At 38.2% G+C, this 13,789-nt stretch overlaps 1 protein-coding gene across 2 annotated transcripts in view; it reads right to left on the bottom strand.

Annotated features, from left to right (window-relative positions):
* Positions 1-12,941, bottom strand: part of wfs1b (Wolfram syndrome 1b (wolframin)) — a 37,895-nt gene extending 24,954 nt beyond the window's left edge. The window contains exons 1-2 of one of the 2 annotated variants that reach the window (XM_088935090.1): positions 12,784-12,941; positions 10,865-11,086 (exon numbers count right to left, since the gene is read on the bottom strand). In XM_088935090.1, coding sequence (XP_088791216.1) covers positions 10,865-11,081 — 217 coding nt within the window. In that variant the 5' untranslated portion in view covers positions 11,082-11,086; positions 12,784-12,941. The remainder of the gene's footprint in view (positions 1-10,864; positions 11,087-12,783) is intronic. The other variant, XM_088935173.1, reaches the window with a different exon arrangement.
* Positions 12,942-13,789: the final 848 nt, after the last annotated feature.

Genomic DNA, 13,789 nt, shown 5'->3' with positions numbered 1-13,789 from the left:
TGTCATGGTCTTCTCGGTCACCAGATCTGAATCCAATTGGGCATTTATGGGATACTCTGGGGCAACACCTCAAATGGCGTTTTTACTTCCATCAACCAGGCCCGACTTGAATGACTGTCTTGTAGAAGAATGGAGCCATATCCTTCTTGCTGAATTCCAGACACTGGTAGACTCTATTACTGTTCAGACCATACTGGCCACACATGGTGGCCCAACACCCTATTAAATCACTTTACATGAGTGTTTTCATTTTTGTCCACTACCTGTACATGTTGTAATTTTGCATTCGTATTTTATTTTTGACAGGAAATATCACTTTTTTAAAATAAAACAAACAAAACATTTCCCCGCCAGCTGATTATTAATTGTTTTTCAATTCATTTTTTTAGTACAAAATGGGGATCCATTTCTCTGTCCCAATTTGCTTCCAGTAACACATTTCTATAGAGAGTTCTGTCAGAACTCTCCCCTTGGTAACATTTCCTACTAATGCTTTTATTTTTTGTATTTTTTTCAAATTTTTACCAATAAGTTAGATGCATCTTCCTCAAAACTTCTAAGAAATGTACCCGAGGTTAATATGAAAGCACTGTATTTTCTTGTGAAAACATCTTAAAGCTGTTATATTTGTATATTGAACCTGTCATGCCATCCCTATTTTTTTTGTGTACAGAATACAGTCCTTTTTTTTTTACAACAGGCTCATCTTCGTGGTAACATTAAAAAGTGCAGTTCTTGCACATTAACCACTTATCTTGGGGACTGATATATTTTCAGCGTTTGTGAAATGAATATGTGTATCTGTGCGTGTTCATGCCTTTGTGCAAACAAGGGACTGTAATAGAAATGTCAGTACAGTAATACTGCCTGAAAGTAGCCTTTATGTACACAATGAAATATTATTCAGAAACTCTGCAGAGTGATTTTTTTATTTCCCAATGGGAAAAGCTGTTGTGATTTATATTTGCAGGAACAATGCATCCCGTAGCGATTTTAGTAACCAACACTAAGATGCCCTGTGGGTCAGCCCATTGTTCTGAGTATGTGTGTAATTTCCAAATATGTTTCAAAGCACCGGAAGAAAAAAATGAATACTTAACACTAAAGCCACAATTTTCACAGCACCCCGAATGACTGAGCTACACATGATAAAATGTAACTGTAGTCATTGATTTTTTTTTCTTTTTAAGGTGATAAAATGTTTTAAAAAGAAATGTATTATTTTATATTTACAACAAAATGCAAAGAAAACATCCTTTGTGGATCCACCAACACACTTACAATCCAATAGCTTTACACAGACAATTTTATGGTCTATAGATCTTAAACACTGTGCAAAGTACAGTACCAACACTGTTAAGAGATCTGGAAGAGTACTCCATAAATTTAAGGAGTTAAGGAAACCTCATATGAAAAAAAGCTCATTTTTGTCAGACCATAATCGTCTACAGAGTATTCAGTGGTTTATATATTTAATAACATGTAGTATCAAGATCATACAGACTACACCATATTTCTATAAATATTTTTTATATATTTTAGTCCATAAAAATAGCATTTCCAAACAGTATGTTAACAGATTCATGTCCTATAGGAAATAGGAAAAATCCTATTTATTAAATAATAAACTGCACTGCACTGTCATTAAGTTAACCAAGAACTACAGTATTGTCCGATTTCAAATTATTATATCGGTTAGCCATAATGTATTTAAATAAAGAATCATATAACCATTATATCTGTCTGAATAATTAAATGCACATTTGACATATTTAGTTTATATTAATATTATAATACTGTATAAGTCTACAGGACAAATCTCATGTATTTAAAGTTGAACATACTTAAATCAGCAGCTAAAATGATAAACCAGGCGTAGCTCAATAATCCTCTTAGATTACTGGAACTGATTTGGCTGTCAAATTTCATTATTGAATACGTGGGGAAAAGTTTTAAAGAGTTCAACAAGGACAAGGCCTTGTTGAAAATGATAAAATCAGATGTTTAAAAACAGCACATGTAATATATATATAAGTATAATAGCTCATATTATATTTTTTTTACAAGAGGCACTTCACAAAATTATTAAAAACATATAAAAAGTGTATACACACCCACAACTGTTCTTGCGTGTTTGTACGGATGAATGATCTGTTCTGAATGCAAAGTACAGCCACTGATGAACACGCCGACTCCATGTTCCACACGAATATAGACCTGTATCAGTGAACGTGCCGGAGTCTACCACACACACTTTGTTATACTAAAAAACATACACAAACATCTTAATTGTATAGGTTTATTCCATGCTGAAAAGAGAAGAAAGAAAACACAACATTTCGGCCATGGAGCCTTCAGCCTCACACCTGAGGAAGGCTCCAAGGCCGAAATGTTGTACCTTCTTACTTCTTTTTTTCAGCATTGTTACTGTACTTGTTCCTTTGCAGACTACGCACGCTGACGCAACCACCCGCCTGAACTATCTTAATTGCATGATTTCAAAGAGAGACAGTTCTCACCAAGGGAGGGGCTTTCCATATCAAGAGCTTCTACTTGCTGTACATACCCATTTGCAGTACATGCTTGTGAAAATGAGTGCAGCGCCATCCATCCACTCATTTTCTAACTGCTTCATCCTATTCAGAGTCTCCAGGCAGCCGAAACCTATTCTGGCAAGCCGAGTGCAACTCAAGCAAGCTCAATTGCAGCTTTACGTTGTCCCCTGGTGTAAGGTCACTGCCATTACAACACAGAACTAAGGCTGAGAGACACATTTCTCCTCTGCAGTCATTCAAATTACCTCTAAAGTAAAGTAGCACTATGTAAACAGATTTTACATCCTTGATGCCAAATGTGCACACAGAACACTCAATAGGCTCTATTTTAAGATGCATAAAAATAAATAATTGAATTCTCCTATTAAATGTTTATATTAAACTGAATAAATATTGCACATTTACAGTTGGTATATTCTTACAGGTCTAACGTATTTTCAGGACCTCTTTCTCTACAAATGCACTATAAACACTTTAGTACAAATCTTCAAATGAGCAACTTGATTCCCTTTTGATAAAAATCCTGCATCAAACCCAAAAAAGAAACAGGCGCAAAATTAAGACTAAGTGATTCCTTTTTTGCAGTTTCTTAAAAATAAAGATTGGAAAAAGGGAACTCACACTTACTGATTAGAAGGAATGGGCTAAATATAGAAAACAAAACCTGTTTTAACTGGCTTTAAAAGAAAATCTTTGCCAACTGCAGATCTGAAATACTTTAAAAATGTACATCAAATGATTGCACTATGGGGTAGGGCAGAGTGAAGAAACACAATCTTAAGACCATTAATGAGCTCGTAATATATTTCAATATAAAGCATTTTTCACTTTTCATTAGAAAAGTTCCTAAAGTGCTTTTACAGTTAGCAAGATACCAACTTCTTCCACAATTTAAGTACAGTATACACCTGAGCTGTGCATACTGAGCACCAGAACTTGTGTGCCAGCTACACCACTATACAGTATAGCAGATCTGGTAGAGAAGTGAGAAAAAGCTTCAATGACTGAATTAAGAGGCTCCTTAAAGTAGACCAGATTGTGCAGGTGTGGTAGAAAATTAAGTCAAGACATCTACATTCTCACAAAGACTGCTGTGGTATCTTTAGTGACCATGAAAGGTCAGTATGGTTTAGCATCTCCTCCGAAGGACAGCACCTCCTACAGCACAGTATCCTCGTTTACATGCCAGACCACTGGTTTTCACTGGAAATTCAGGTCCAGAGTCCCACCCACCAGCCCACCAATCACCCAGAACTTCTTTAGGTCTCCCATCCCACCACTAATCAGGCCCACTCTCACTTAGTTTTAATGAGATCTTTACTACTCTTTAAATATTTAGCAGTCTTTTTTAGCAAAAATCAATGAATTTTCTATCCCAAACTGATATACTCATATAGCAAGTTGATTACATTCACTGCTATAAGCCCAGTTATACCACTTCTGTAATGAACCCATCCTTTATGTAAAAAGCACACTCCAAAACAGCAAGGAACTACTACTAGTAGTATAATTAGTAGTATTATTAATGTTGTTATGAATTTAGCTTTGCTTTCTAGGCCTAAAAAGGGCCATATGTCTTTCTCATCCTACATTAAACTGAACCTTACCGCTCACACACCTGTGGAAATGAAGAGCGCTGCTGAGAGAAAGCAGATGACAAGACATGAGAAAAGGTGAACATGCTCTGGGGCAGTCTCAGAAATGTCATGGAATACTAAGGCTACAAGTCAGTTCCACTCAAATTCTAAACAAAATTTTGCCCTTGTTATACAGTAATTTACCTGAAAGGGGTGAAAATCGAGAACGAAAAATATTCAGGGCTAGGTGTATTCTGCAGAATGCTTTCATCCATCACAGAATGTACACTGGATAGCAAACGTCTACACATCCTTATTGAAATTTCAGCATCTGCTGATGTAAAGGCTGAAACCAAGACAAATCAGGTCAGACCTTTTTCGCCTTTAATAAGATCTTGTAACCATCAATATTTAAGTGAAAAACAAAACGGATGATTTTTAGGAAAAATAAAAATGTGCATGTGTGCACACCTTTATAAAGGCGGTTGTGACTGTGCTCAGATTTAACCAGTGACATTCCAAATCATGTACAAAGGTAATTTGCCATCAACTGAAGTGATTTTGATTAGCCCTAAATAAAATCAGCTGTGCCTAGAGGCTTTGCATAGTGCAGAGATAACAGTGGATTAACTCTGTCTGCCCCCCTGCTATTTTTTATTTCACCTAAATGGTGGTGAGTTGTTTGAGATATCAGTTATTCTAAAAAGATTGCCTCTTTGCTGCTTCCTTTGCAAATAAGAGGAAACTGAAAGACGCCCTTTCACCCCTGAGCTAGCTAAATGGCCAATCTGTTGTTGCAGCAGGTGCTGAGTGTTACAGCTGCAATGATGGCAGCAAGCTCACAGATCACTGCGACAGGTGCAGATGTAAATGCTCAGATGTCAGTTTACCTTCTTAGAAACTGCAACTGGTCTCAAGAGAGGAAATGGAAGTAAAAAGAAAACAAAAATGATCACTCATACAGAAAAACAGATGAGTCTGGTTGTCGAGCCGGAGGACTGCTCCTGTTGTAACTACAGTCGCACAGCGTTACTGCTGAAGGAAGTGAATGAGAAAATCCAGTCAGGCACTTAAAAGAAACAATCCCTGTGTAGTTTGGTACAGCAGGGCTGGGAAGTGGAGGGGGAACATAGGGTCTATCAAGATCAATCATTCAGAAGTGCTTACAAGTCCCGAGTGTTTATTTTCAAGCTTTTCTACTACACTGCTATAAAACTGCTTCTGAAGCAAATTACACTCTCTGGTCCATTCAATCAGGAATTGTGTTGCATTGTTACTCAGATTACCATCAGTAAATCTGTCAGAGAGGCTGGGGTCCAGTCATTTGTCTTAGATCAGTGTGGTGTACAAGTTTTCCACGCGGGTGGACAGAGTCCATTTATTTTTCCTAAGAAAAGTTTATGAAACTGAAAGATTTACTTAATCAAATGGGATACAATAAAAAAAATACCTTCCCCCCCCCCCCCCCGAACAACATTTATAATATATCCAGCAATTGTTGCCTATGAACTACTGTAGATGTATTTTTTTATACTGAACTCACTTGTTAAGACACTTAGTTGCACAAGTTGGGGTCAACTTGGATGTGCTTTGGAATAACTGACTACTCCCTTTGTGAACAGAAATCTTTTTTTCCCCTAATTTTTCATCCAAAGAAACACTTAACCCCCTTGCATTTTTTCTGATGCTGTATAAAGATTTCTTTTCGACATGTTTTAGATAGTTTTGCTTACCTATTTTAGATAATGCTTGCCTAGTGACTTGGAAGATTGTTATATCTGTAAAATTTCAAAGAGAATTATGGGAGTTATTCCTGCTTTTCCTCTTTTATTTTGTTGGAGGGCAGACTTCCTATTTTTATAGTTTGGAACGGGGACGGATAAGGAGACATGCAGTTAAAGATTTCACTTGTATCACTGTTATTTTGTCACCTACTGTAGCTTCTGTTATTTATATGTCATTGAGTCAAGCAATTTTATTTGTCTGCAAGACTACATTTGGTCTCCAATAAGACTAATGTGTGTGTATTGTCCACGAACACACCAGGTCTAGATTTCCCTATGAAACTCTGTTTAGATTAGTTAGGAAGGAAAAAATGAATGTTGATATGATACAGAAGGCGGACAGTAGATTGTCTGTAGGTTTTTGTGACCACACCTCATGAAAGCTGCAGCATTGAGAAACAGCAAGTATGATTTAAATGTCATAGATAAAACTGTTTAACCCCATGAAACCACCTATTCTCGCTTAATGACAAATATGTACCTACTGTATATATTTTCAGGTCAACAACATTTAAAAGCAGGTCTTGATCCTCTGTTAGCTAGTAATATTCCAGAAAGCTACATTATATGCCAAGCCTCCATCAACTGCTGGTCTCCAATATACAGTATGCTTGAGTTACAGACAAATGCTATTTATAAACATAAGGCAGGTTCCATGGCGTTATTTCCTGATACAAGGAAAACTTTTAAAAAAGCTACTTTAGCATTCAGATTCAAATTAAGTTTAGTTAAAAAAGGCCCGAGTAAGAAATCAAATGACCAATTCAGATCTTTTCATTCTTTGATTCTGTAGCTGATGATTTTTCAGAGATACAAAACATTAAGTCTGTAAAATAAATGACGATAATACTTGTTAGTGAATATGGAAGTAGAGGTATTGTACAAACACCTGGCAAATGGATTTAACAGCTTCTCTATCTGATCTTATTTCTGGCCCAATTTAACTTCAGCCCTGTGGTCTGGTTTTAACATGTTCCTGGTGTCCCTGCCTTCCCTCTTTTTTTCTGAACGTACAACAGAAGAATTAAGAGAACATGTAATCACTTTAAATACTACACATGCACATTTGGACATATTTAAATGCATGCTTGTGTGACATGTACAGTGTCAAATTTTTAAATTTAAAAGGATGTAAAATTCCCAAAGCATTTTATTAGTTTACTACTGTTTTGTTATGAAATTTGCCTTGGTATCAAAATATCTGCAAGGCAATACAGAAAAGCAGCAGATTCCTTAGGGGTGATGAAAGATACTCAGTATAATGTTAACTATAACCCTGGACAGCAGCTGCAGTTTCAGAAGAGCAAGTGTCCATTACAGTCTGTGAGCTTTAAGCATGTCTGGGCGGCTACCTGAGTGCTAATACATGTATATGCAGTAAAATCCTACATGCTTCAAACACTGTAGAAGTTACAACCCATCTCCTAGAAAAATTTGTCAATATCCCATTACCAGAATAAAGAGCATAATAAATTATTGTAATAATGCAGGTCCACACCGAATACTGAACATATTGCAGGATATATCACATTTATGAAAAAAATAGCAAAGAAAATGAATGGACACATAATTTACTCATTTATTGATTTTTACAGATGTACAAAACCTTACTTTTTCTGGTAAACTTTTACCAACTTAAAAAAATCAAGAATGAACACTGCTCTAGAACAGATGATGCATCCTTAAATAACTTAAAACCATTACTTAAGGTGGTGAGACGTAAGCACATTTATATTTTACATGCTAGCAAATACTGCATGTCGATTTTAATCACTGGTAAAATGTGAAGCAATTTCTTCAAAATTACAGTTTTGTCACAGTAACAATAAACAATAAAAAATAGTTTATCTTAAATTTGTTTCACAAATTTCCACATTATTCCTTTTTATGCCTATGGCTTCCTTTTAGTGCCAACTCCAAAACTCGTTTAAGGTTATTTAACGAGTCTAATTCTCTTGAGAAGAGGGAGCATCTCTCTCTAAATTCACCATCAAATTTCCGCAGAGGACAGAGTTTTATGTGGTGGTCAACCAACTCAAAAACTGGTTTAAGGTTATTTGACGAGCCTAATTCTCTTGAATTAGGGGCAGAGTTTTGTGTGGTGGTCAAGCTCTGCCGGACTGAAAGCTCTATAGAAATATGAAATTTCTGTCCACGACCACCTACTCAACTCCACTCTTCTCCCAGACATTTGCCATCACATACTGTACCTATGAGCTACTGCTACACCCTTCTGGCAGGACGGCCTGCATGTATCAGCGGCTGACACCAGCTCATACAGAACATTGCAGCAGGCCAGTACCTCATATTTCACCTCCCTCTTTCACTGCGTTGACTTTCGTTCACACCTGCACCAGATTAAAACACTGTAAAGGGCTTTCAATGGATCTCTAACAGCCAGCCTCCACTGTCAGACCCTATGTTCCCACTAGGGCACTACAATCTAGTTTCTCAGGCTGGCTGGCAATGCCATCATTAAGGGGCTGCAAGTCCTAGGCCCAGATGTTCTCTGAGGAGACCCGCCCCTCCCCCCCATACTAGAACAACAGTCAGAACCATGGACTCACTCGCCATCTTCCAGAAATCTCATCTCTGTGGTATGGAATTTCATCTCTTCCGCATAGACTTAATGCCAGAGGCCCGTGACTAACCATCACTGACTGTTGATGGTCTTCTGTTACATCTTCCTGTCAAGCAGCACTGAAAATCCTTAACATTCTGCAATATCCTTGCAGTCACATAATACTGCACTTGCTGTTTTGTTGTGGTTTTATTGTTATTTTATGCATCTTTCCATCTTGACCGGATGCTACTGTAGGTCACTTAGAAAAAAGCCTCTAAGAATTGAATAAATGTAAATGTGTTCCAGATGGATAATTTCATCCCAGGCTTTTCTCCTTGCTGCTTGGCAGTCATGCCATATGAGAATAGAGGACATAAATCTAGGGATGGGGAGGTCTAGGCTTCATGACGATGGCCACTAATTAAGTTGCTGTGTCGTGGCAATTGCCTGGAGGACCACTATTGACCACTGAATCAGGGTTCCACTTCCATGCATTGTGGCTTTATTTGGATACCCACACATCTGGGGGCTGTTTCACGAAACAGGTTTAACTAATTCAGGATTTTCTCAAGTTATCTGGATAGAATTAACCTGATAGCCGGCTTCAGGGTAACTGTGGTTTCATTAAGGGAAAGTCTGGTTTAAGTCATCTGGTTAAAGCAACTCAGGTTTAAACAATCTGACTAACTGCAGGTTCACACGGACATTAATTGTCAGGAGGGTCGAGCATCGAATCCTTCATCTGCACCAGTAAAAGTGTGGCAAAAAGATGTGCGTCTTATTTCAGTAACCATGGAGTACGGCTCCTCGTGGAATACTACAGCACAAAAAGGAAAAATCTGTTCTGATGGCACGGAGCATACAGTACCAGAAACAAAGTCTACAAATAAAGGCCTGCAGTGAGTACTCAGAGATCAAACTACGAACTGAATACAGATCTTTTCACAGAAAGTAGAAAAGACACTTCAGCAATAAAGTAACAGAAGTTTAGAAGGATTACTACAAATTAACCCTCTATATGGTTCTCATATCTCTGTGCTAAAATGTCAAAAACCGCAATTCCCATGTGATACTTGACATCTTTATGACACTGAGCTGGCAGAAACAATATTTTCATCATGGATTCCACTGCTTGCTACAGTAAGTCACACCAAAGCCTATAGGAAAGGTCGAGTGACATTAAATGATCCTCGGAAATTCACTCATGAGTTTTAAATGAAAATAAAGACTGTTAATAAATAGTTTCAAGTTTTTTTTTTAAAGATGATATTTCATTTTTTATATATGAAATTAGGAATTGGGTACGGATTAAACCTTTTTACAAAAGAGTACCTATTTCATGCTCACAAATATGAGATGGAACTCACGGCTGAATTTTAAAACAAAAGCACACATTTTTATACAGTCAAAACTAACAATCAGATTAGCAAAATGGGCTGCGCAGCTTGCTCTCAGCAACAATCTCATGTTTCTTCTGCTTCTCTGCATAATACCGTCATCAGTTAAGAGCACATTTATCAATCGTTCCTGTCTTTCCAGTTCATACTGGAAGTAAGAGCCATCAAGGATATACAATCACCACATTCCTAAATTCAAAAGCAGATACGTCAATGAGAAAAATCAATATTATCATAACTGTCTATTAATCTCATACATTTCTCTTCATCCAACATTTGCATCTGATAAGGGCTGCAACAATTCAGAATCTATCCAAAAAGCATAAGGCAGAAAGCAGGACTATAGAAGACAACTAAGAGACACCATTTAACTGACTGGCATGTCTTTAGAAGGTGGTACAGTAGGAAACTGAAGCACCTGGTGAAAACCCATATAAACATGCAAACTCCACACAAAAGGTATCTCGCTTGCCTCTTATGTTCAATGGTGTAAAAAATGTTTTACAATTCAGAAAAACCTGCAATGCTGCAGAAACCTTGGACAGTGTAAAGCTAAAAAATAAAATTGTGTTTGCTGTACTATTTCCCCTTCCCCTTCTTAATTTGAGAAGAACAGAGAATGGCATTACATTATATGCAAATGTATAAAAGGAGTGTGAAAACAGGAAAAATGTCAGTAATATGACCCCGCCTTTAATCTGGAAACATCCCAATCTCAAACAATCCCCCCTTCCCATCCACTAAAAACCATATTCAACAACAAGACTGAGTTACTTGTTCCACATTTCTTTAACCAAAGGATTATGGGAGTATGGAACACGACACCCAGCCATGTCATTGAAGCTAATACTCTGGTTTCTTTCATGAAACCACTGGATGAGAACTTCGCTTCGACTAGCTGCTTAGCAAACAAATGGGGCCAAGTGACTCCTCTCACTCTTAACCTTTTTTTTGTTCTTAAATACCAACCAAAGCTGTTGACTCATACCTTCTGACTGAGCTCCAAACCCTGCGAAGCCGCCATCTGAAGGCAGAAAAGCTGACTCTCTAGTTGCTGAAGGACTGGCTTTCATTTTCTCCTCCTGCAAGGCAGCTGCTGCCACAGCCGCAAAAGCACTGGATGCATTTAGCTGGGACCGGCCCTGCTGAGCCTGGGCCCGGCCAGGCTGAGGCTGCTGGGCTGGGGAGGGTGGGCCGCTGTCCATCTAGACTGAAAGACAAAGGCAAACACAGACTAAATCCCCAGTTTTGTTTCCTTTGTGCAGTGCTGAATGTCTCCACTCTTTATTCAAAACATACAGTATCTTGACGCTTCTTGACTTTGACTCACTTCACAAACACTGCGATATTTATTAAGTGCTCATGCTTCCAACACTTTATTACATCACAGCTACATTCGGTTTTCCCATCATCCATTTTCTAATGGCTTTATCCACTTCTGGGACGTGAGGGAGCTGGAGCCTTACCTGGCAAGCGACATGTGCAAGGCAGGGTACATCCTGGGTGGGACACCAGTTCATAGCAGGGCCAATTTTCCCAGAAGCCAATTAACCTACCAGTATGTCTTTGGACTGTGGGAGGAAACCGGAGCACCCAGATGAAACCCACACAAACATGGGGAGAACATACACACACCACACAGGTCTGGAAGGAAACCCAGGGACCCAGCACCGCGAGGCAGCAATGATAACCACTACAACTGGTTATACGTTCATTTATTTGCTGAAGTTAAATTCCTGCAATGCCCAATCCCTTCAGAGGACTTGAAACTAAGCCTGAGACAGCTTGATACAAATATTCTCCACTGGCATCGTGAAATGTCAAACAATGGAAGTGTATTTAACTTCAAACTTAGTGAAAAAGAAACATTTAAACCCAAAGTATGCTAAACTGCATGTATATATAAAAAGCATGAGAACGGAAGAGAATTTCTAGATGTATAAATTTGTGTACAATTAGTGTCTTTTAAAAGCAACAAGCAATTATGTAAATGCATTTATGTACAGCACCTGAAATGCAATATTGTACATAACCACTCTCTTACATTCCATTTCACAATTTTCTGTTTTTTGGTCTTACCATTTCTCGAAGAGACTCAAAACATACTAAAATGGTTCTGCAAGATCAAAAGCTTAAAATTCTGTAGCAAAAGCAGACACAACTGTCTCTACATTTCTTTTCACTCTTCATGTAGTATTAGACAGGGAAATGTGACAACGATTCATAAAATCCATGAGGATTAACTTCGAATCCGAGTACAATACACGTCTTATCTAAGGGGTCAAAACACCTCATTAAATAAATAAGTTGGAACATGAAGTTCAGTTTAAAACGAATTTTGTTTACCCTTACGTATTTTGGCCTATGAACGCCAATATCGTTACAATCCCACAATTTACCAAATTGCCGAAATACATTAATTGCAGGTGCTCTTTGGCTCCTGTACAGAAAAGCTTGGGCTCAAGACAATCTCCCGTAATAACCATGACTGATAGATGGAAAGAGAACCAAGCAGGGCTCCAACTATCATCATATAGACTCTATAAACATTAAAGAGGTATACAAATCTCGACAAACTGCTAACCTCCCGAAATAAGCAGAAGGCTCAATCTGCCAAAACGATTGCTGCATGCAAATCAAACCACAGCAAAAAGACCTGAACCTTTTGCTCGCTCGAATTGATCCCATTAGATCAATGAACGTTTATTAAACTACGAAACACAATTATAACATTTTGCCACATGTCATGCTTGAAAACCATTTTACGACACGTCACACTTCCAGAACCAGCTGTATCCTGATGATCTGAATTGTAAATCAAAGCCGAACGGCCCTTTAAACTCCCAACAAACAAAGCACTGCTTCTCAGGTCGTTAGACTTTCTAGTTCCTTAGCCCATATACTTACTCGAGTAATCAAACTATGATTTTATCTATAAATTATGCAGTTCTGTTCCGTTTTCTTTCTTTCGAATACTATTAAACGCCTTTTTCATATCTTCCGTCCATTAACACCACTGACAGCCCCGTTATAGAAGCAAAGCGAGTGGGAATCCTTTCCACAGTGATTGGCGTAAACCCGCCCATTTTCTATTCTCTACTTTCTTATTGGTCGTTTTCCGAGAGGCGTCATTAATGTGTGCTAGTAATTGGCCCTGAGTGCAGGAAGTGTTTTCTTATTCCAAAATAATCGAAGTTTTCATATCAGTCGTTCTGCGCAAAATTCATGATTTAATTTTTCATAAGTATAACAAAGCATACACATATATTGACATTGTCTGTGTTCCTATTAATAACACAACACAGTGGAAAAGAGACGCATCCACAAATATATAGGCTATAAAATGTGAATAATTACAACACAGCGTGGGCTGTCAAAACTTTTATAACTGCGTGCGTAGGGGCGGAAGAGACGTCACACATCATATTGTCACTGACCTCGCAGGAGCCGCAACCTCAAAATACAGAGGAGCGCTGTCTCGCCAAGAAGTGTGTAGGCAGCCAGGTAACGGGTTATACTCCACTGCTACTGCCACCTAGTCGGGGGGTGTGAATCGCCTTCATCGAGTAATTATTATATTCCTGTGACTTACATTGATTAGATACGGGAAATTGAGAAGCATTTAGCTTACATTTTTGAAACATAAACCCATTATCTCTCCGCTTTTCTAGTTTAAAACAATTTACATAATAAAATACTATACCTTTTGGTGATATACTTTTATATTATAAACTGATTATATTGTAACGCTTACGGCCGACAGGTACTGTGTAAGAGCCGGCGTACCAGAGCAGGTGACGTCACCGCCCTTCCCTGTGATAGCAGGACTACAGCTACTGGGCTGTAAAGAGATCTCTCTTTAGCTCACGGGGCTGGGTCGCTGCAGAGAGACGCGGAAGTCCCGGGTTCGAGC

This window comes from Atractosteus spatula, chromosome 1, assembly GCF_055471065.1.
Source record: "Atractosteus spatula isolate fAtrSpa1 chromosome 1, fAtrSpa1.hap1, whole genome shotgun sequence".
Taxonomy (NCBI): domain Eukaryota; kingdom Metazoa; phylum Chordata; class Actinopteri; order Semionotiformes; family Lepisosteidae; genus Atractosteus; species Atractosteus spatula.
Note: the sequence above shows the minus strand (reverse complement) of the source record. Positions and strands in the feature narration are given on the sequence as shown.